Source organism: Schistocerca cancellata, chromosome 7, assembly GCF_023864275.1.
Source record: "Schistocerca cancellata isolate TAMUIC-IGC-003103 chromosome 7, iqSchCanc2.1, whole genome shotgun sequence".
NCBI classification, from domain to species: domain Eukaryota; kingdom Metazoa; phylum Arthropoda; class Insecta; order Orthoptera; family Acrididae; genus Schistocerca; species Schistocerca cancellata.
The window spans coordinates 331,411,094-331,436,294 of record NC_064632.1 but is presented as its reverse complement, the minus strand read 5'-3'; the positions used below and the strand labels follow the sequence as shown (position 1 = coordinate 331,436,294).

The following is a 25,201-nucleotide window of genomic DNA, read 5'->3' as shown; positions in this document are numbered from 1 at the left end:
GGTACACACTTGCGCGCGCCACACACACACACACACACACACACACACACACACACACACACATCGATCCGCACATATACAGACATATGTAAATGCAAAGAGGTTGGGCAGAGATGTCAGTTGAGGCGGAAGTACAGAGGCAAAGATGATGTTGAATGACAGGTGAGGTACGAGGGGTGGCAACTTGAAATTAGCGGAGGTTGAGGCTGGTGGGTAACGGGAAGAGAGAATATATTGAAGGGCAAGTTCCCATCTCCGGAGTTCTGATAGGTTGGTGTCAGTGGGAAGTATCCAGATAACCCGGATGGTGTAACACTGTGCCAAGATGTGCTGGCCGTGCACCAAGGCATGTTTAGCCACAGGGTGATCCTCATTACCAACAAACACTGTCTGCCTGTGTCCATTATGCGAATGGACAGTTTGTTGCTGGTCATTCCCACATAGAAGGCTCCACAGTGTAGGCATGTCAGTTGGTAAATCACGTGGGTGCTTTCACACATGGCTCTGCCTTTCATCATGTACACCTTCCGTGTTACAGGACTGGAGTAGGTGGTGGTGGTGGTGGTGGTGGTGGTGGTGGTGGTGGTGGTGGTGGTGGTGGTGGGAGGGTGCATGGGACAGGTTTTACACTGGGGGCGGTTACAAGGGTAGGAGCCAGAGGGTAGGGTAGGGTAGGGTAGGGTAGGGTAGGCGGTTTGGGAATTTTATAGGGATGAACCAAGAGGTTACGAAGGTTAGGTGGACAGTGGAAAGACACACTTGGTGGAGTGGGGAGGAATTCATGAAGGATGGATCTCATTTCAGGGCAGGATTTGAGGAAGTCGTATCCCCGCTGGAGAGCCACATTCAGAGTCTGATCCAGTCCCAGAAAGTATCCTGTCACAAGTGGAGCACTTTTAGGGTGGTTCTGTGGGAAGTTGTGGGTTTGGGGGCATGAGGAAGTGGCTCTAGCTATTTGCTTCTGTACCAGGTCGGGGGGTAGTTGCGGTATGCGAAAGCTGTTTTCAGGTTATTGGTGTAATGGTTCAGGGATTCAGGACTGGAGCAGATTCGTTTGCCACGAAGACCTAAGCTGTAGGGAAGGGACCGTTTGACATGGAATGGGTGGCAGCTGTCATAATGGAGGTACTGTTGCTTGTTAGTGGGTTTGATGTGGACGGATGTGTGAAGCTAGCCATTGGACAGATGGAGGTCAACATTGAGGAAAGTGGCATGTGATTTGGAGTAGGACCAGGTGAATCTGATGGAATCAAAGGTGTTGAGGTTGGAGAGGAAATTCTGGAGTTGTTCTTCACTGTGAGTCCAGATCATGAAGATGTTATCAATAAATCTGTACCAAACTTTGGGTTGGCAGGCTTGGGTAGCCAAGAAGGCTTCCTCTAAGTGACCCATAAATAGGTTGGCGTACGAGGGAGACATCCTGGTACCCATGGCTGTTCCCTTTAATTGTTGGTATGTCTGGCCTTCAAAAGAGAAGAAGTTGTGGGTTAGGATGAAGCTGGCTAAGGTAATGAGGAAAGAGGTTTTAGGTAGGGTAGCAGGTGAATGGAAGCACTCCATCGCAGCGAGGTCCTGGACGTGCAGGATATTTGTGTATAAGGAAGTGGCATCAATGGTTACAAGGATGGTTTCCGGGGGTAACATATTTGGTAAGGATTCCAGGCTTTCGAGAAAGTGGTTGGTGTCTTTGATGAAGGATGGGAGACTGCATGTAATGGGTTGAAGGTGTTGATCTACGTAGGCAGAGAAACGTTCTGTGGGGGCTTGGTAACCAGCTACAATGGGGCAGCCGGGATGTTTGGGTTTGTGAATTTTAGGAAGTAGGTTGAAGGTAGGGGTGCGGGGTGTCGGTGGGGTCAGGAGGTTGATGGAGTCAGGTGAAAGGTTTTGTAGGGGGCCTAAGGTTCTGAGGATTCCTTGAAGTGCCGCCTGGACATCAGGAATGGGATTACCTTGGCAAACTTTGTATGTAGTGTCGTCTGAAAGCTGATGCAGTCACTCAGTCACATACTCCCGACGATCAAGTACCACAGCCGGAAGAATGATGATGGATCGGTCAGCCTTCAGATCACAGATAGCTTGGGCTTCAGTTGTGGTGATGCTGGGAGTACGATTAGAGGCAAGGCTGGAAGTGAGAAATTCCTGGAAGGTTTGGAGAGGGTGATTTTGAGGAAGAGGAGGTGGGTCCCGCTGTGACGGAGGACGGAACTGCTCCAGGCATGGTTCAATTTGGATAGTGTCTTGGGGAGTTGGACCATTAGGAGTAGGATTAGGATTATTTTTCTACGTGGCAAAGTGATATTTCCAGCAGAGACTACGAGTGTAGGACAGTAAATCTTTGACGAGGGCTGTTTGGTTGGATCTGGGAGTAGGGCTGAAGTTGAGGTCTTTGGATAGGACGGAGGTTTTGGATTGGGAGAGAGGTTTGGAGGAAAGGTTAACTACTGAATTGGGGTGTTGTGGTTCCAGATTGTGTTGATTAGAATTTTGAGGTTTTGGTGGGAGTGGAGCTGGAAGTGGGAGGTTGAGTAGATGGGAGAGACTGGGTCTGTGTGCAATGAGAGGAGGTTGAGGTTTGTTGGAAAGGTTGTGGAGGCTGAGGGAGTTGCCTCTCCAGAGGTGGGAAACCAGGAGATTGGATAGTTTTTTAAGGTGGAGGGTGGCATGCTGTTCTAATTTGTGGTTGGCCTGTAGGAGGATGCTCTGAACAGCCGGTGTGGATGTGGGAGAGGAAAGATTGAGGACTTTGATTAGGGATAGGAGTCGACGGGTGTGTTCACTGGCTGAGTTGATGTGTAGGTGAAGGATTGGGTGGGTGAGGGCTATGGATTGTTTGGTTTGGAACTGGTACAAGGACTGATGGAAAGAAGGGTTACTGATGGAAAGAAGGGTTACAGCCAGATATGGGAACTTTAAGTGTGAGGCCTTTGGGGGTAATGCCAAATGTCAGACAAGCCTGAGTAAATAAAATATGGGAGCGTAATCTGGTTAGGGCGAAGGCACGTTTGCTGAGGGAATGTAAATAAAACTTAATGGGGTCGTTGTGGGGATGATGTGAGGGTAACATGGTATTTAGAAGGTGGAAAGTGTAACATGAGGCTAAAATGAAAATAAAAATATATGGGGAGAGATAAAGGTGAACTAGAAAGCAACTGGAGGTTCGGTGTGTGTGTGTGTGTGTGTGTGTGTGTGTGTGTGTGTGTGTGTGTGGAAGGGGGGGGGGGTGTCTTGTCAAGTCACTTTAGAAAATTATCAGCAACCTGCATTTGATAACAGTTATGTTGACCTCAAATATTTCTTGAGATGTTAATATCAAAGAAACAAATCAAATGAGTATTAAAAACATGGAGTAAATTAACAAACTGGAATAGTCTATGGCTTAAGGCCAATTACGGTGTGAATGTAACAAGTAAAGTATAGTATGAACTGTCAAACACAATGCACTGAGAACACATTTATATTTTATAGAGAAATTGACTGCTAGTTACCTCTCACTAAATGCATGCAAACAGTCATACAGCGACAGCGGGTCCTGGCAACGCAAAGTGGCCATACTGGGATGCTCAACTGTTGGAGCTTCAGGTTCTGGTGCAGAGTCTGTAAACCGTACAGCCAAAGTGTCACCGGTTTGCAGCTGCACCTCTCCCTCAGACTCTATTCTGCATCCACGACAATGGACTGTGTATATACATCGTGAGCAATGGTAACCCTATTAAAGAGAAAAGTTTCAACACAACCAAGAATGTATGTGTTATGTACATAGGAAAATATTACAAATTACTGCCTACCTGCCCATCAACAAGCAGAACAGAGTACGGCTGCTTATACGGAACAAGGCGATGTAGTGCATCATGCAGTTCCTTTCCTGAGAGGCGATTGGGAAGACGAATGAGATTTGGATGGCCAAATAGCCTCATTTTCTTTTTATTGTTATTCCCATCTCCGTCAGTGTCCAATCGGAAAACAACCGGAACATTTAACAGTCTACAGGAAACAAATGTTTTAATAAGCACGGAGAGATCTTCCAAACATTTTACATAAAAAATTCAGAAGATTGTTTCACTTTTATACACTATTTATAATAGTTGTAACAATAACAAAATAAAAGTTAATCATTAGATTAGAAAATATTATCTATACCACCTTATTGTGGGTTTGAAGTCTCCAAGCTTGTCCAGTTCAATAAATTCTGTCTCTGGTTTCACAGTTACACCACACACAGGACAGTTCAGTGTATCACCTCCATAATGTTTGCACGATGCCTAGACAAATACCGCAATATTTCAGTCTTTCTATTTAGAATATAACGAAAAAATTTCCATTAGCAATATTTCAATATAGCATGTGCCATGCAACTGTTACTGAATTATATTTAACAACAAAATAAAAACCAGAACATTACTGAACAAAAAATTACAGCATTTAGAATGATGATTACAGGTCTCTGTTGTTGTAGAAACCTTTTATGAATTGCACCACCTTACTTGTCAAGTTGTCATGCACAGTTTGCTTCAACCATATTGCCTAGCGCTACTTCCCAGTATGATGGATTATTTATTTTCTACCATGTTCTCCACTAATTTGATGTTTAGCGGGTTATTATTGTCATTCTTGCAAACTTTCATTACATTTTTTCCTCTTGTTATATTTCGATTTAATGTAGGCCCTGTACATACAATGTTTTGAAGTTAATTTAAAAATTGCAAATCCATTTCACACATTCAGTTAGATGAATATGCCATATGTGAACCTCAGCTTGGACTCTGTTCCACTAACAGTGTTGCACTTCTTTTGTAAGTTACCTCTCTTCTCTGCCCCCCCCCCCCCCCCCTTCCCAAGCTTCCCTCCTCCACTGCTTGTTTTGATACACATTAAACAAATGACCTACAGTATCACTTTTTACATTTGATTATTTTTTTTTTATGTCATAAATCACTCTTAAGCTTCTGTACATCTATTTTTACCCAGAATTGCTTTACAACTTACACAACTGTGTTAGAATATTTATTATTGCGTAGTACAGTTACAAAATAGTCACAAAAGATGACAGATTTCAGTGACTCACAGCAATGACTAAAAACTGGAAAAACAATGTTAAAAGTTAATAGAGCTTTGACAAAAATATATAAAAAAGAAATCTCGGCATGGCATAAGCATCATGTATGGGAAACAGTGTATGTTTTGCCAGCCAATGACTAAAATAGCAGGGTTCATAACGTCTTAATATGATTCGGGAATAGGCCAATATGTATTGGGGACATGACATTGCGTTGCTAATCCATTCTGTGCAACTCTTCACAGCTATGCATAACTCCTTCACCATCATCCACCATCTGATCCTGCTTTGCTTACAGTACCCAAGCCTGGGTCTCCCTCTACAATTTTCATTGCCCCCCCCCCCCCCCTCCCCCTTCCTTCATTACCGATTCCACGAAGTTTTTGTTGAAAGATAATAGTTCCAGTTTTATTATTCTAAATTTGAAAGTAAAGTGAATCTAGTAAAGTTTGATTGGGGCAGGAGTGAGGGAGGGAGGGAAATTCAATTTATCTTGTCACATTGCAGTGCACAGACAAGAAAAAGCGTATTAAAAACTCTGAATAAGACATTTCCTTTGCATTAAAATTTCAGTAAAATTGAGAAACAACAAAACAAAAATGTGCAATACTGACTGTTTTTTGTTCTGAAACCAGCTTGCTTTTTTTCTCTGTTAAAAAAATTCGTATTGTTGCTGTTGAAATGTGTTGTGCAGTAGTGGGACATTCTTTACTTCAATGTGATGCAGCAAACACATACTGAAAATCCTTGGCTGTTTCAACTGCTCTCATTTGTTCAGTAATAGTATATGCACCAAGCTAAGTGTACTTAAGTGGTGCTAAGACATATGCAACATCTGGCAGTTCATTTCTTACAAATGAAACACTGATATGTTCTGAATTCTACAATACATGCACAGTTTACCACACATGCTTATGTAATAATGAGGTATGATCTATTACTCCAGACAAATATGTAAAATCTGTAATAAGCAAAGTGAATAAAAACAGATTTGTTGGAGACGTTCTGGGGAACTTATGCATCTATGATGGAAATCACATAAAAGACACTAGTTTGACCAATTGGAGGACAGCTCCAGTGTTTGCAGTCCTTATCAAGTAGACATAACAGCAGCAGCAGCAGCAGCAGCAGCAGCAGGGCAAATCCAGAGACGTGCTACTAAGGCTGTGAGGGTAGCATATCCCACCTGCATGAAAGTGTAATAGGGATGTTTGGAGAAACTAGATGTGACTCCTTGGAAGGAAGCCAACAAAGTTCTTCCAAAACCCTGTTGAGCAGATTAAAGTGCACTCAGAGGCAGTAATTTCTTCCCATTAAACGTCTCAAAAATGAGATCGACAGGAAGTGGAAAATGGCTAAGCAGGGATGGCTAGAGGACAAATGTAAAGGATGTAGAGGCGCATATCACTAGGGGTAAGATAGATACTGCCTACAGAGAAATTAAAGAGACCTTTGGAGAAAAGAGAAGCACTTGCATGAATATCGAGGACTCAGGTGGAAACCCAGTTCTAAGCAAAGAAGGGAAAGCAGAAAGGTGGAAGGAGTAGATAGAGGGTCTATATAAGGGTGATGTTCTTGAGGACAATGTTATAGAAATGGAAGAGAACGTAGATGAAGAAAGAGAACGTAGATGAAGAAAGAGAACGTAGATGAAGATGAAATAGGAGATATGATACTGCATGAAGAGTTTGACAGAGCACTGAAAGACCTAAGTCAAAACAAGGCCCTGGGAGTAGACAACATTCCATTAGAACTACTGACAGCCTTGGGAGAGCCAAGCCAAACAAAACTCTAGCATCTAGTGAGCAAGATGAATGAGGCAGGCAAAATACCCTCAGACTTCAAGAAGAATATAATAATTCCAATCCCAAAGAAAGCAGGTGTTGACAGATGTGAAAATTACCGAACTATCAGTTTAATAAGCCACAGCTGCAAAATACTAACATGCATTCTTTACAGACGAATGGAAAAGCTGGTAGAAGCCGACCTCAGGGAAGATCAGTTTGGATTCCGTTAAAATGTTGGAAAACGTGAGGCAATACTGACCCCACAACTTACCTTAGAAAATAGAAAAGGAAAGGCAAACCTACATTTTCTAGCATTTGTAGGCTTAGAGAAAGCTTTTGACAATGCTGACTGGAATACTCTCTTACAAATTCTGAAGGTGGCAGGGGTAAAATATTTACAATTTGTACAGAACCAGATGGCAGTTATAAAAGTCGAGGGGCACGAAAGAGGAGCAGCGGTTGGGAAGGGAGTGAGACAGGGTTGTAGCCTCTTCCCGATGTTATTCAATCTGTATATTGAGCAAGCAGTAAACGAAACAAAAGAAAAATTCGGAGTAGGAATTAAAATCCATGGAGAAGAAATAAAAACTTTGAGGTTTGCCGATGACAATGTAATTCTGTCAGAGACAGCGAAGGACCTGGAAGGGCAGCTGAACGGAATGGACAGCGTCTTGAAAGGAGGATATAAGGTAAACACCAACAAAAGCAACACAGAATGTAGTCGAATTAAATCAGGCGATGCTGCGGGAATTAGATTAGGAAATAAGACATTTAAAGTAGTAAATGAGTTTTGCTATTTGTGGAGCAAAATAGCAGATGATGGTCGAAGTAGAGAGGATATAAAATGTAGACTGGCAATGGCAAGGAAAGCGTTTCTGAAGAAGAGAAATTTGTTAACATCGAATATAGATTTAAGTGTCAGGAAGTCATTTCTGAAAGTATTTGTATGGAGTGTAGCCATGTATGGAAATGAAACATGGACGATAAATAGTTTGGACAAGAAGAGAATAGAAGCTCTCGAAATGTGGTGCTACAGAAGAATGCTGAAGATTAGATGGGTATGATTCTTGAGTTTCTCCCGGCGTATTTGATAATCAAAATATCCACGGGTATGCTGCTGGTCTATAGTGTCCAACGGGCACAATATTTCGGCGATCAAACATGTCGCCATCATCAGGTGAACTGACGGACTGAGCTCCTGTGAACGTGCCGGCACGGAGATCCGTACGCTATGGCTGCTCAGAGGGAACTGGGTTCGGTCGCGGCGGCAGCCGATTTAAATACCCTCCGCCGTCCGCGCCCAGCGCCACGGTCGCGCGGTGGAACCGATTGCGACGGCGTCTGAGATGACGTCGGTGTGATGGCTCTGTCCGCCGTGGTCGTCACAACTATACGTCTGCTCGATTTACTCTTGATTAACCCGATCGCTGGTTCCCAAGCCTTGCTAAGATTATAGCCACAGTCCCGGTTTATGAGGTCGTCATTGGTGCGAATTTCGATGGCCTCTCTAACAACGCTGTCCCAGTATCTCGACGTCTGTACCAGAATCCTCGTGCGGTCATACTCCATGGCGTGATTTTCCGACAAACAATGTTCAGCGACCGCCGACTTGCTCGGATACATCAGTCGAGTGTGCCTCTGGTGTTCACGGCATCGATCCTCGACAGTACGCATCGTCTGACCAATATACGACTTGCCACATTGACACGGAATCTGGTACACGCCGGCCTTCCTCAAACCGAGGTCATCTTTGGCGCTCCCCACTAGTGCACGAGTTTTATTTGGAGGACAAAACACAGTTCCGACCCGGTGTTTCTTCAGAATGCGGGCGATTTTCCCCGAGAGTGCGCCTGTGTATGGAATAAATGCAGTGCCTACCTCCTCCCTCGTGACTTCATCCATCTCAACAGGTTGTGCTGCAGTGGTTGGGCGGAGAGCACGTTGAATCTGCCACTCTGAGTACCCATTTTTTCGAAATACAGTTCTCAGATGTTCCAATTCCTGGGGTAGACTCTCTGCGTCGGAGATAGTGCGCGCCCTATGTACTAGAGTTTTAAGTACCCCATTCCTCTGTGAAGGGTGGTGGCAGCTGTCTGCATGCAAATACAGATCAGTGTGCGTAGCCTTCCGATACACCCCATGACCTAGGGTGCCGTCAGCCCTTCTCTTGACCAAGACGTCAAGGAAAGGTAATTTACCCTCCGTTTCAGTCTCCATAGTGAATTTGATGTTGGGGTGTATGGAGTTTAGATGTGTAAGGAAGTCAAGGAGTTTATCCATACCATGTGGCCAGATGACGAACGTGTCGTTACGTGGACGACACATTCGTCATCTGGCCACATGGTATGGATAAACTCCTTGACTTCCTTACACATCTAAACTCCATACACCCCAACATCAAATTCACTATGGAGACTGAAACGGAGGGTAAATTACCTTTCCTTGACGTCTTGGTCAAGAGAAGGGCTGACGGCACCCTAGGTCATGGGGTGTATCGGAAGGCTACGCACACTGATCTGTATTTGCATGCAGACAGCTGCCACCACCCTTCACAGAGGAATGGGGTACTTAAAACTCTAGTACATAGGGCGCGCACTATCTCCGACGCAGAGAGTCTACCCCAGGAATTGGAACATCTGAGAACTGTATTTCGAAAAAATGGGTACTCAGAGTGGCAGATTCAACGTGCTCTCCGCCCAACCACTGCAGCACAACCTGTTGAGATGGATGAAGTCACGAGGGAGGAGGTAGGCACTGCATTTATTCCATACACAGGCGCACTCTCGGGGAAAATCGCCCGCATTCTGAAGAAACACCGGGTCGGAACTGTGTTTTGTCCTCCAAATAAAACTCGTGCACTAGTGGGGAGCGCCAAAGATGACCTCGGTTTGAGGAAGGCCGGCGTGTACCAGATTCCGTGTCAATGTGGCAAGTCGTATATTGGTCAGACGATGCGTACCGTCGAGGATCGATGCCGTGAACACCAGAGGCACACTCGACTGATGTATCCGAGCAAGTCGGCGGTCGCTGAACATTGTTTGTCGGAAAATCACGCCATGGAGTATGACCGCACGAGGATTCTGGTACAGACGTCGAGATACTGGGACAGCGTTGTTAGAGAGGCCATCGAAATTCGCACCAATGACGACCTCATAAACCGGGACTGTGGCTATAATCTTAGCAAGGCTTGGGAACCAGCGATCGGGTTAATCAAGAGTAAATCGAGCAGACGTATAGTTGTGACGACCACGGCGGACAGAGCCATCACACCGACGTCATCTCAGACGCCGTCGCAATCGGTTCCACCGCGCGACCGTGGCGCTGGGCGCGGACGGCGGAGGGAGCGCGCCGCGGGCGGAGGGTATTTAAATCGGCCGCCGCCGCGACCGAACCCAGTTCCCTCTGAGCAGCCATAGCGTACGGATCTCCGTGCCGGCACGTTCACAGGAGCTCAGTCCGTCAGTTCACCTGATGATGGCGACATGTTTGATCGCCGAAATATTGTGCCCGTTGGACACTATAGACCGGCAGCATACCCGTGGATATTTTGATTATTAGATGGGTAGTTCACATAACTAATGGGGAGGTATTGAATAGAATTGGAGAGAAGAGGAGTTTGTGGCACAGCTTGACTAGAAGAAGGGATCGGTTGGTAGGGCATATTCTGAGGCATTAAGGGATCACCAATTTAGTATTGAAGGGCAGCGTGGAGGATAAAAATCACAGAGGGAGACCAAGTGATGAATACACTAAACAGATTCAAAAGGATGTAGGGTTGCAGTAGGTACTGAGAGATGAAGAACCTTGCACAGGATAGAGCAGCATGGAGAGCTACATCAAACTAGTCTCTGGACTTAAGACCACAACAACAACACACAAAATATGAACAGGATTATCTCAAATAAAAACCAGTCTGGCTGAAATAAAGAAGGCAGTATTATCCACTGCTGCCAAACAAGTAATACCATAATTTAAGATGTTTGTTCAAAGTGCAAGAAAGGACAAATGAAAGAAAAATCATTGGGCTGGAATAGGATTGAGCTCTGATACTTTTGATTTCTACTCTGACACTCACATGACTAACCACATCAAGTACAAGAAACGGATGCTCTACAACTTTTTATTGTAACCTCTTAATGATGTGCATTCCCTGCTCCCCCCCCCCCCCCCCAAAAAAAAGTAGTGGTCTAACAACAAAGCACTGCAGTAAATTGTTTGAAGTTGTGGTCCAACGACTATGAAAGTGTCAATCTTGGGAATTGTGGGGGAGGACCATATATTTTTATTTACATAATTTAGTTACTTAATGGTTCTAATTTCATGGCACAATTTAATTATAATGAGTGAGCATATTTCCACATAAGCTGAAAATTTTACAAGTGTTTCCTTCGAAATCAATTAAAGTGTTACAATTCAAAGTCCATAAACTGTTCAAATTCTGTTTAGGTGCAAAAAGCTAACAAACCTCTATGCATGATTCGCACAGCACACAACTGCATGACACGTGTCGACGAAGATTGGAGTCCATTTCCTCGAGACAGATGGCACAGCTCTTCCAGCCATCTCCCTTTTCATTAACAGGAGCGGTTAACCCCAACACAGTAGAATGTGGTTTGGCAGCTGTGGCACTGATGAGAGTGTCTGAACTCTCAGAAACCAACCTCTCGAAATCTTCTTGTGTTAATGGGCCCAAAGGATCGCCTGTATCAGTGGTTTGTGAAACTGAGCTTGTAAACGCTCCCCCCAGCCCAACACTCAGGTCACCCGCACAGCCTTCCTCCACTACAGATTCTGTAAGATCCAGTGCAGCAGTTGCTGAGTCACCTCTTTCCACACTGCCATCAGGCATGCAGGTCACCTGAAAATGGAATCGAAGTTATACCTTGTCCTCTGAATGATAGTATGGGAAGAGAGACAGAGAAAATGGAATTTTCTGAAAAAATTTTCCTGAGTAAAGGTGACAACTTCTATAGGCAACATCCCATTACATAAACAGACTGTGTTGCATATTCCCGTATCCACACAAAATTCTGGTGCACTACACTAAATTTCTTCTACTAAAAATAAATAGCCATGTATTTTCAATATAAATATAACCAAGCCATTATGAGTTGTTGCTGCACGTTTCTTAATTTTTATTTTTGATGTCTACATTGTACCATTCATTGGTTGTTATGTTTAATGGTTCTTGAATCTCAACACATATTTACATTTTATCTTATAATTCTGAAGTAATAGACTGTCACATGTTAGAATGAGGTGTGTACAGAACACAGTATTTCCTCTCCACGGCTCAGTTATGAATTTAGAAAAGCCCACACGTTATTGCCAATGTGAAATTGTTTGTACACAGCAACTACTGTATGAGTGTGTGTGTGTGTGTGTGTGTGTGTGTGTGTGTGTGTGTGTGACCTTACTGTTATGTTCATATTGCTGAAGCACATCATTATATATAGGTGATGCTTTCTCAAAAATAAGATATATGTGTGGCACACGAACTAGCCTCAATAATGCAAAAGGAGTGCAAAGGTTACAATTAAGTTAGTATTTACATTGTATGGTCAATTTATTTTATATACTTCTGTTACATTTCCTGTGTACTCATTACAATGTGGCTTCATGTAAATGAATTAGTGTGTTGGCGTGTCATTTCTGAAGGATACTCATTCTCTGAATGAAACTACCTAATTGTTTCTCAAAGAACCAATTTTCCCTTTTATTTTGTGTTCTCACTAGTTTCTGTTAATGATCATCGTGACAAATAATAAATTAGTTTTTTTTTTTTTTTTACTGAATCTCAACCCATATACATAGCTACAAACATGAAAATAGTACTATGTTCCCAGCAAAGTTCAAGTCTCATTATGCAATATAAAATGTGCCCCAAACCTTTGGGATAAAATTTCTGTAAGGGTGCTCCAATGAAAAGGTACGAAACATCATACAACCAAATCAGTACAAATTTTCATAAGCTGCTTTGGGATAACATAGTGAGACATCTATGTACACAAGTGCAGTCTCCACTGTGGTTGTGTGTCTGTCACCTCCCCCTTTATATAAAAGAGCTGTGCTCTCACCAGGAAGGTGATGCTAACTGTCTTTTTTGACATCCAAGGTCCGATACTCATCAAATTCCTCGAGCATGGAAAAACCATTAACAGTGATGTGTACTGTGAGACAATCCTAGCCTACGCAATACCTTCAAGAGCAAACAGCCTGTGCTGCTGAGGGAGGGAGAGAGTCATTCTGCTCCACAATAATGCATGTCCACACATCTCCAAGGTTATACAAAGAATAATGGCCAAGTTCAACTGGGAGCAGCTTGAGCATCTGCCCTAAATCCTGGACATGTCACCATGCAACTTCTGTGAGCTTGGTGCTTCAACTATATGACAAACTGAAGAACACAGTTGAAGGCTTGTGTCACAGCCACAGGAATTCTGGAAACAGGAAATTCTTCAGCTCGTAAACAGTGGCATAGTTGTGCTCTGCCCTCTGGTGATTACTTTTCCTATAAAGACTTTAATTATACCCACAGTATTGTTCTGTAGCTTTTCTCCTGGACAACCTCATAACTGAGATAGAGGATAAAGGATCACCAATCAGAAATGAATATTACAGGTAGTACACTGCATGTGAAGCATGTGTTTGTAAACAGGTTATGTTTCCACACTGATGTTGCTGATGCTACCATGCTGTGCATAATATGTGATGTGTTAATGGAGAATTTTTTCCTCTAAGGGGTTGCACGGAAGTACTGGTGTACGAGACTGTTCTAACTCTGAACACAAAGACACAGTTGTAAGAAACCAACTATTTACTAAGTCACTGCATGATAGCTTAAGTACAATAAAGTTTGGAGAACATATACGAGACTGCTGTTCGGAGCCAGTGCATGGCTGCATAAAGAGCATTTGCTTGACAGGGACTGTCTGTTATCAGCTGCAGGCGACAGATGCGTGGACCAAAGGTCGGCAGCCTTTGGTGGGGGCCCAGAGCAGCCAAACAGTGTGCTCCTCAAATGAGTGTGCGTATCAACATGCACTGCGATAGTGGGGGCAGAAAAGCTGTAATGTGTGGGTGATTACAGAACCCCAGCAGAAATTTAAGGGGAAGTGGTTGGCAGGGGAGAAGCAGGCTGTCACTGTACACAAATGACCACCGTGATATTTGAGACAGTGGCAAAATGTTATGCACTACTGTATTGTCTGCATTGGGACTGGTGGCTGCCACTTTGAAAAGTGGTGATGCGATTAAGTTGTTACAACAATGTTAAGTGAATTATGTTAATTAAAACAAAATTTTAATTTCCAGTCATTTATTCCTCGCCTGAAAGTATTCAGTTTGGGATCTTCTACCATTTATAACATTTTGATCCTAAATATATGGGACATCCTATATATGTAGAAACGGAAGTCATATGTACTATGATGGTGATCTTGGCACTACCATATAGCACATAACTAGTTAGCGATAATACCAACAAGAATTACACTACTTAAATACTCTTAAAAACCTTTATCATCATTAACAAAGTTCAGAATCCAGTTTAAAAATTTTCAGCAGCTGACTTTCCAACAACTAGAACTACTTTTAAATTATTACAGCTGCCTGTTTATGGAAGTAGACATCAAATTGAGATAAGAAGCAGATCTTATGGGCTGGTCCTTTTTAATTTTCTTCATACTTAAAAGATTTGAAGGTAAGTGGTTGAACATCAGTTTCCTAATAAAGTACAATGTACTACAATGCACTGTCAAGTACAAAAATTTGAACTCTGGGATAGAATCACCCATACTGGTTCAATTCCTGCTAAATGCAAGATTTTTAACAACTTTTAAATAAATTCAACTTTTATTATGAAATGTAAATGTTAATTAGCAAATAATGAATCATAATTTTTTCTAAAATATTACTTTTAATTACTAATCACATGAAAATTGAGAGTATTATGAATAAATACAAACAGAATATTAAAAACACTATTATTGATCACTAAAATTCTCTCATTTAACATTAAGAAATTTCACATTTTGTAGAAGATTTTAATTTATTATGAGTACTTGTATTTTCAAGTGATTTGTAATTAATTTGACCTTTTTATTAAAAAATTATAATTGATATACATTTAACATTTCAAATAGATAATAAATACGGAGTTGAAATAAAAGTTTCATGAAGCAAGAATTGAACTGATTACTTTGCAACATTGCAAAACTAGAATGTTACCCATAAAGCTACAGATGGTTCCACTAAAAGGTACAGAATTCTTTGTGCTTAACAGTGCTTTGAAATTTCCAAATCAAATTTTTTTGTGAATTTTTGAGATGTGCATCTTACTGCTTTTGGCAACTGATGTCCAGGTTTATTTTTATGAAGTATGAAGAAAATAGAAAAGAGCCAATCAGTAAGGTCTACTTGTTAGATGTTACTGACTTCTCGCATAATGATTGTTGTTTTGTATGGTACCAATCAACAGGAGTGAGAAAGTGTGTAATGAAATATGTTCCATTTGGCATTCTAAATGGCTGCTACAGAAACTACCCACAATCTGTAGTTTTCTTCTGCGTAATAATGAGACTATTATTAATGTATTACTTATAACGTAAGACAGACCTTTTAAAACCTTGCTCTATGATGCTCTACTTTTTTACTATATTAAAGGCAGCTGCAGTATGCAACAGTAAGCTTAGGAATAGCATATATGATGGGATTATGGTAAAATTTCCCAAATCAAGCAATAGCTTTAAGAGGTACTGCATGTCAGTTATCCTTAAACTCTCCTGGAGCTTTGGTACTCTGGAGAGTGGACAAGGTGTGTGCAGCGGCCTCAGTAGCTCAAAAAAGTCTCAGATGAGAGAAAAAAAATGCTAGTTACGGCTAATAGTGATCACAGGATTAAATAGACCAAAACTGTCTTTCTGCAAGAGAGTAGACATGGGATGGGAATGTCTAAACTGGTCTGGTACTCCTTGAGTAATGAATATCAAGTAAGTAGTATTTTAAATGGAATGCCAGGCCAGTGATGTCATCTATGATTCACTCTCCTTAGAAAAATATTTTGGCAATGAAAAACATGTAATTACGGGTAGGTGGAAACAGTTTCTACAATAAACTGAACTACAGAACTGTTGACACTGATGTGAAGATTGCATCCATGATAAGGTGCTCTGATTGGATGTGACTGATGCATTGCCAACTCTCCGAGATGCCTGCTTCTGAATGTTTTCAAAATCAAACAATGGTAATGAAACAACAAGATTATAGAAAAGATAGATTGTTACTCACCACACAGAGGAGTCGCTAAACCACAGACAGGTACAACGAAAAAGAATGCTAGAATTGTTCATTTTAAGACTATGTCGTTCATCTGAAGTACACTGTCCAGCAACATTAATGTGACCACCTGTCAAAAGCCTGAATAATCAACTTTTGCAGTGTCAGAGTGTGTACGTGAACAAGGAAAAAAAAATTCCCGGATTTTTCACGGATGTCCCAGCTAAAAACACACTTTTTCTGTGTAAAGTGACAGAATACTTTATCTCGGAACCATAAAACTTATCAACCCTATGAACGGTTAAGGTTTTATACACTGGCGTAGAACTTCCTGGAGCTTCAGAACACTAAGCCCCCCACCTCTCCTCCAGAAAAAATGAAGACACCTTTTGGTAAGATCTTTGCTAGGCAGCAACATGTAGCACGTATGCTGCATATTTTCGTATTACAAAAATATACATTTGAATTCAACCAAACACAGCAAGTTAGCATCCAAAGCATTGAAATCAAGATTGCGATGCGCTTTAGAAAGCCAATCATAGCTGATGTCAAGCGATCTTGCCAGCCGACGATAGCAGATATTCAGAGCATAGGATACGTGACGTAGTCAGCCAATAGCAACCAACATCACTGTTCAGTAGCGCGAACACATATGAAACGTTAATGGTTTAAATTAATACACAGAGTGTAGCTACTAGAAAAGCTAAGCTTGCTTTTTTTTTTGCATGTGTTACACTTTAATATACATCACACAAATGTGTCAGAAAAATTTTAAATAATATGTAAACATGTGGGCTCAAAATTCTGCAAAGTGGTTGGCCCTCACGAAGCTTTAAATGAGAATCAAACGATCTGTGATTCAAGAAATTCAAAGCAGATTCGCACACATAATATAATTTATCTTGCGTAAAATGAAATTTACTTATTCCCGCGACCTGTTGGAATTCGTTTCAGCAGTTGTCAATGAGAGCTAGAAAATGCCGTTACCATGCATACGCAGCTACGATGATGTAGGAAGCCCACATGTTCATATCTATATAGCATTAAGAGATCTAACGTTACGTCATAAATGAAATAGAACATCAGAGGGTACTCCAAGAGCATCGACATTTTGTAAACCAGACTTAAATGCATAGTTCAGCTAGAAGTGCACATTCGTATGTCCAGACTCACAAAGAAGTAGGCCCCAACATGATACGAGGGTTGGAACTTAAATAGTGGCAACTATTTATTCACAAACGATACAAAAGAGTTACACATTTGCACCTGTTACTGTCCTTCAAAGTAGTCACCAGTGTTGTGTAGAACCTGTTGCCAGCCATGTGGAAGATGTAGTATACTGTTAGCAGAGCCTGTTTGGTGCGAATGGAGCAGTCTAAAGTTTTGGTGATTCTTATGTACAACTGTGATGGTGTTATCCTAACGCATTTCGTTCCTCCACGGCAGGCCACCGATGCACAGTATTACTGTTCGTTTTTGGAGCATCACCTGCAACCAGCTTTGCGAAAGAAGTGGTGATGCTTTCTGTGCAACACACCCATCATTTTGCACGAAAATGCGCGGGTGCATACAGCACAAGCTGTGGCTGCTCTGTTCGCTCGATGGGACTGGGAAGTACTGTACCATCCACCATACTCCCTGGACTTAAGTCCTTGTGACTTTGATTTCATTCCAAAGATGAAGGAACCACTTTGTGGGATTCGCTTCAGAACTGTTCCAGGGATTTGACAGGCAGTAGACCGCTCCATTCACACCATCAACAGAACAGGCTCTGCGAATGGTATACTACATCTTTCACATCGCTGGCAACAGGTTCTACACAACACTGGTGACTACTTTGAAGGACAGTAGCAGGTGCAAACAAGTAACTCTTTTGTATCGGTTGTGAATAAATAGTTGCCATTATTTAAGTTCCCACCCTTGTACACTCCTGGAAATGGAAAAAAGAACACATTGACACCGGTGTGTCAGACCCACCATACTTGCTCCGGACACTGCGAGAGGGCTGTACAAGCAATGATCACACGCACGGCACAGCGGACACACCAGGAACCGCGGTGTTGGCCGTCGAATGGCGCTAGCTGCGCAGCATTTGTGCACCGCCGCCGTCAGTGTCAGCCAGTTTGCCGTGGCATACGGAGCTCCATCGCAGTCTTTAACACTGGTAGCATGCCGCGACAGCGTGGACGTGAACCGTATGTGCAGTTGACGGACTTTGAGCGAGGGCGTATAGTGGGCATGCGGGAGGCCGGGTGGACGTACCGCCGAATTGCTCAACACGTGGGGCGTGAGGTCTCCACAGTACATCGATGTTGTCGCCAGTGGTCGGCGGAAGGTGCACGTGCCCGTCGACCTGGGACCGGACCGCAGCGACGCACGGATGCACGCCAAGACCGTAGGATCCTACGCAGTGCCATAGGGGACCGCACCGCCACTTCCCAGCAAATTAGGGACACTGTTGCTCCTGGGGTATCGGCGAGGACCATTCGCAACCGTCTCCATGAAGCTGGGCTACGGTCCCGCACACCGTTAGGCCGTCTTCCGCTCACGCCCCAACATCGTGCAGCCCGCCTCCAGTGGTGTCGCGACAGGCGTGAATGGAGGGACGAATGGAGACGTGTCGTCTTCAGCGATGAAAGTCGCTTCTGCCTTGGTGCCAATGATGGTCGTATGCGTGTTGGGCGCCGTGCAGGTGAGCGCCACAATCAGGACTGCATACGACCGAGGCACACAGGGCCAACACCCGGCATCATGGTGTGGGGAGCGATTTCCTACACTGGCCGTACACCACTGGTGATCGTCGAGGGGACACTGAATAGTGCACGGTACATCCAAACCGTCATCGAACCCATCGTTCTACCATTCCTAGACCGGCAAGGGAACTTGCTGTTCCAACAGGACAATGCACGTCCGCATGTATCCCGTGCCACCCAACGTGCTCTAGAAGGTGTAAGTCAACTACCCTGGCCAGCAAGATCTCCGGATCTGTCCCCCATTGAGCATGTTTGGGACTGGATGAAGCGTCGTCTCACGCGGTCTGCACGTCCAGCACGAACGCTGGTCCAACTGAGGCGCCAGGTGGAAATGGCATGGCAAGCCGTTCCACAGGACTACATCCAGCATCTCTACGATCGTCTCCATGGTAGAATAGCAGCCTGCATTGCTGCGAAAGGTGGATATACACTGTACTAGTGCCGACATTGTGCATGCTCTGTTGCCTGTGTCTATGTGCCTGTGGTTCTGTCAGTGTGATCATGTGATGTATCTGACCCCAGGAATGTGTCAATAAAGTTTCCCCTTCCTGGGACAATGAATTCACGGTGTTCTTATTTCAATTTCCAGGAGTGTATTAAGCTTTCTAGTGTGGTTTTCGGGCTGCAAATTTCTTGGAGTACCAGTACTGTATTATCTCATCTTTGGTTCTTTATTATGGCATAACGCCATATGTGGCGGGGGATAACAACGGGCACTTCTAATTCAGCAAACAGTTGATACTATCCAATACTGTGGAATAAAACACTTCGTTTCAAATCAATTGCCTACCTCTGCAAAAAAGATTAATAAAAGCAAAATTTCTTAGCAAATCGACGAAAGTAACTTCAGTGTTCAGCAAGGCAATTAATGCTCTACTGCCAAAAACCTGGAAATAAAATAAAAAAAACTAAAACTAATAACGTATCTTAGCCTTTCGTAATTACATGAATGTATTTTAATTCACTTAATTGCTCTCGGGCACAGAAATACGTTTCATGTGAGTTGTAAATGAAGAAGAAAAGCAAAATCACTAAACCTAAACACTGGCCATGTGGAGACTATCACTCCCTCCTCTGCAACTTAGACTGCCCTGCACACGTGCGAATCTGGTAGCTTGGGCTCGTCAGAAGAGTTTTTGCGGCTAGTGTCTGGCTGCTTGTTGCTACTGCTGATACAGCTAACAGCTGTACTTCAAGCAGCCATAAGCGGGAGGGAGCAGGTACTGCTCATTCGTGACCCAACTGCGAGTGTGTGTGTGTGTGTGTGTGTGTGTGTGGGCGCGCGCGAGCGCGCGCATATGCGTGCACTAGGGCTTAAGGGGCTCAATGTCACGGTCATCAGCGCCCTGAGACACATTAAAAGAAACTAATGTGGACAAATTTAGTAAAATGGAAGCATACATGCAAAGAAAGCAGGAAAAGATGCAAAATGCTGTATAAGAAAATAAAACTTAAGGAAAACGAGAAAGGAGCGTCAAGGATGCCACAGGAAATTTTCATTGGTTGGCCACTCACGTAAAATATGGGTGAGCCAGTCATCCTGTGAACAAATTAAGACCCTCTCCTTAAAATATTGGACAAGTCACTGAACTTTAAAACTTTAATCACATTTGTTTGAGTATTTCCTAAAAGAGATGGGATATCTGCCAGCAAGTCAGCCGCGAGCCCACTGGAAACTTCTCAAATGAACCTAATGTAAACTGTTGTGACATCATTACTGTATTATGAAGTACTGCATAGTCTTCATCCTAAAGCCTTTGACACATTGCGCTTGTGCGTGCACTGTGTTTTGTTGCTGGAAATGGCGAATTTCCTTTGCAAGTTAAGTTTATTTCAGTTTTCTTTCTCTCGTTTGTTTTATTGCTACATTATTATTCTGCAGTAGCGGGCTAAAGTAAAATTCTTTGTTAGAGTATATCATTTATTACCAATCAAAACTACAAAAATTTAACTGAAAACTAAAACAATGAAAAATTCCCAGAATTCTAAAAAATTCCATGATTTTTCCTGGTTTTCTCTAGGATGAAAAAATTCCCCCATTTTTTGGGGCATATACACCCTGAAAGTCAATGAGGTTCTGAAAGGTATCGACTCCAGTGCTGTGGCCAATTGCGCTAGGTTTCTCGGTTGAGGATCTGTAGTGTGAACAGCTCGACTGAGGTAGTCCCACAGATTCTATGGTGGGTTTAAATCTGAAAAGTTTGGTGGCCAGGGGAGTACAGTAAACTCTTCCTTGAGCACTTCAAACCACTTGTATACATTGTGAGCTGTGATATATTGTATTGTCTCACTGGTAGATGCCATCCTACCAAGGAAAAGCACGTAGGGGTGGCATGGTCCCCAAGGATAGGGGTATACTTGTGTTAATTCACTGGGCCTTCCAGAAGGGTGAGATTACTCAGGGAATGTCACGATAACATACCCCAAACCATAGTGCTCCCCTCTCGGTCTGACAACTGTTACAAAGTGTTAGCCTTCAGACGTTTCATGCAAAACATGTCTGAGCCATGGCGGCTCATATCGATAGTGCCACTCTGGTGGTTTATCTTTACTGCCACGGTCAGGGCAGTAAGCAGCGCCCTCTGGGGCCTACGCGAGGAGTAATGAGGCGAGGTCTTGGGGGTGTGCTCCGGGACGTCGTGGAAGACGGTTGTCGGGTTGACACAGCGAGTGTGGGACCGGACCTATCGCATGGAGATATACAAGTTGGCTCTGAACGGAAGGCACCGTAGTAAGCAGCGGGAAGCGGGCATCCTGTAATTTGTGTGAAGGATTAACGATTTTTGCATTGGATGTCGTAGTGGTTCCCGAGAGTTGCGGTGGCTGCTTTCGGAGAAGAGAATTGGTAAGAGCTCGTGTCTACACTCTTTTCCGTACGATGTTACTGCCGGCAGTTATAAACGGGTGAAAATCAGGTGCTTGTATTGACTGTACGGGAACCGATGTAAAATTACATTTGTGATTTAGTCTCACTTGTACTGTGACAATTTAGAGGCGAAAACTGTGGTGGTTTCATTACGTCTGGTTCTTTGCTGTGCAACTAAGGGAGTCAGTTATTTGGTGTAACTGAGGGAGCACCATTATGTTGGTCTCCACATTTGTCTATGGCTTTGCGAATCGAAATCGTGGGGGAGCACACGTGTGAGTAATTTGCTATTGTATTGATGGTTATATTGTAAAGACTGTTCTCTGGTGTGTTAAATCATGCGCCGATTTGTAGCCAATCTAAGCAGAAGTTACCATTGCTACTTGCTTATGTGCTACTGTCCTTATGATTGGCGTTGTTTGTCTTTTGATTGTGGGTGTGCTCACGTTAAAAAAAAAAAAAAAATAATAATAATAATAATAATTACGGCTACTATTCATAAGGGTTATCTAGTAAGGAAATTGCTTAAGCTTTTATCATATGCTGGTCTGTTTGCCTATCACATTGGCTTTCTATGCAGTAACTGAAGGAATGTGTGTGGTGGTTCAAGATTGTAGGCCGACTAGTATTTGAACTGGTGTTGAGCTTAAGGGCGAGAACTGGTGTTGAGCTTAAGGGCGAGATCAGCATCCTGCAAACCCGCACGCTGCACGTGGTTAAATGTTCTGCTATTGGGGGGCCGGCTCTCTGTTCTTGGATTGTGTAAGGATACGTGTCGAGTTCATCGCTGTAGGTTTTCGTGTGCTAAATTGCGGGGTGTTGGTGCTGTCCTAGGGATAGACTTGTGATGTATGTTATGTTGAAAGGGAATTAACTGTACCAAACTTAAGAGAGCTTTTAGTTTGTTTTAGGTCTGTACATGGAATGATGTTGACATTTTGTCGATTGCGGCAATAACTTCCCATGTGGGGAGATCCTCTGAGGGACTTGTATTGTACTGTTGCAGTGCAGTCCATCTGAAACGTGCTGCTTAAAACTTGGGACTGCAGCTCTCTGATGTTATATATTACTGTTTAATCTTAAATGTAATATGGTTGTTAAGGACTATGTAATTTTGATCGCTGGTTCCTTAAAGGAAGTATTTCGTTTTAAAATATGTGCTCGGTCAGAGCCTATTTAAATACGATTTTAACTCATCATTCAAATTTTCTAGTCTTGCTTTCTTCAAAGGCTTTCAATTAAATGATTGCTATTTGCCTGTTTAAATGTTTGAGTGACTTAAAGGAAAAGAATATTATTTGGTAATTTGTACTGATTGTTCCTTTTGGGTTAATACCTGACTTATGTGTTCAATAAATGTGTCTAGTCAATGGTGATGCACTGTTCTATTGCTAGCCTACCCCTTCCACTCCCCAGCCTATTGAGCTGCTTTGTGTCGAAATTGTGTTCAGAATACCCCTCTGACTTGACACCTCAATGTCAATGACCATCTGTCTGAAGGAGTATAAAATGTGATTCACCTGAAAAGGCTACCTGTCATCACTCAGTGTACGTCCAGTTGTAGTGTAGGCATCAAAATTCCAGCCTTTGGCACCAATGAACAGCAGTTAGCATGGGTGTATGAACCAGGTACCCGCAGCAAATACCCATACATAGCAATGTTCACTGAATGGTCATTGAGAAGACACTGTTGGTAGACCACTGGTTCTTCTGGGTGGTCAGTTGCTCAACAGTTGCCCATCTATTCACCCGTACACATCTCCACAGCTTTGTTGAGTCCTTTCATCTATGACCTGCAGTGCACCACAGTTACCTGGTGTTCGTTTTGGATAGTGCCATTTTGCCAAGCACATAATATGTTAACCACAGTGGCACATGAACAATTTACGAAAGTTTTCTGAGTCACCCAACACACTTTATATACTCCCCACTGCTAATGCTGCGACCTGCTGCCTGCGAGTGGTTATTGCACACTGACGTTGAATATAGGCTGTGGTCACATTAATGTGACTGCATCGCGTAGAAAACTAAAAAACACACTCACACCACAGAAACATGGCCATTTTCACCTCCAGGTGCTAAAGCCCGACTGCACTGGGTCCGAGGTGAGCAACAACCTAACTGGGATAAGTAGTGGGGGTACAGAAGAGGTGTGGAGAGGGGAGGAGAAGGGATAGCAGGGTAGGTGTTGGGTGGATGCTAGTGCTGCCTGTGGAGTGTATAGGGATATAGAGTGCACAAGATAGGGCTGCTAGGTGCAGCACCAAGAGGTTGTGTTGTGCGGCATGGGGATAGAAAGAGGAGAGAAGCAGAAAGGACTATGTATGTGCACTAGTGGCATCGGGGACGGGAGGAGTGGGTATGGGAATGAAAGGTGTATTGCAGGTAGAGTTCTATCTGCACTATTCAGAAAACTGATGATGGTGGGAAGAAAGCAGATGTGAAACAGTCATTAAAGTGAAGCACCTCGTGTTGGGTGGCATGCTCAGCAACTGGGTCGTCCATCTATCTCTTGCCCACAGTTTGGTGGTGGCCATTCCACCTTCATGATCTGGACTGAAAGTGAAGACACTAACCATATTCCTACTGACTCTTAACACTTCTCCCCCATTTGCTTCATCTGCTCCTCCCCAGGCCAGTCTCCTGACCCATGAGGTTGAGGTTCCTGGGGGGGTGGGGGGGGGGGGGGGTGACTTTTTGAAATCCTCTGTATAGTTGTATAAGTTAGGGTCCCAGATACCACACCCTGGAGCCATTCAACCTGATGGGCCCTCACCTGCAAGGTATAATTTCTTGCATGTTTGCATGATGCTCTAGAGCTTTAAAAATAGTTGCAGTAAGAAGGCTGGTGGCACAGCGTAATTGTTATGGTGCATTTCCATACACAGACAGTGTGGGTTCGAATCTCCTCTGGTACTATGAAATTTTTATTTTTTAATTGCTATCGAAACTTTTTTGATTGTTATTTTAATTTAATGTATTGGTTTAAATTTTATTTTTGTCTTCTAATCCTTATTCACACAATTTTAATCATCATCTTAACTTTCTGGGTTGCTCTCATGTTTTCTTCCTTCGATTCTTCTTTCATTTGAAATTTTGTTCACGCGATTTTAATTAGTATCATGTATTTCATTTCATTTAATTTCTTCTGTTTATCATCATATAATTTCACCCATGTTACAGCATTCATTATTTCTATTCCTCATTCTGCTGAAATAATTATAATTCTTTCTTTCATTTAAATCTTCGTCTGCATTATTTTGTCTCTACTGCCACAAGAATTTATGTTTTAAATGTTTGTACAATGATCACCACATAAAAAATTTTCAAATTGGAACGAAAAATCCATTTTTGACACCATTGCACAATCAGTATACCAGAGTATGAAAGTTGCCCAGAAAATAATGCACCACATTTTTTTTCCTTCAAAAAAATTTTATTGAACATAATGGGAATTACAAAC

At 42.9% G+C, this 25,201-nt stretch overlaps 1 protein-coding gene across 3 annotated transcripts in view; it reads right to left on the bottom strand.

Moving 5' to 3' along the window:
• The window catches only part of LOC126092050 (uncharacterized), a 206,835-nt gene that overhangs the window by 57,989 nt on the left and 123,645 nt on the right, over positions 1–25,201 (bottom strand). For all 3 annotated transcript variants that reach the window (XM_049907455.1, XM_049907454.1, XM_049907457.1), the window contains exons 10-13: positions 11,309–11,701; positions 4,144–4,262; positions 3,789–3,984; positions 3,489–3,709 (exon numbers count right to left, since the gene is read on the bottom strand). In XM_049907455.1, coding sequence (XP_049763412.1) covers positions 3,489–3,709; positions 3,789–3,984; positions 4,144–4,262; positions 11,309–11,701 — 929 coding nt within the window. The remainder of the gene's footprint in view (positions 1–3,488; positions 3,710–3,788; positions 3,985–4,143; positions 4,263–11,308; positions 11,702–25,201) is intronic.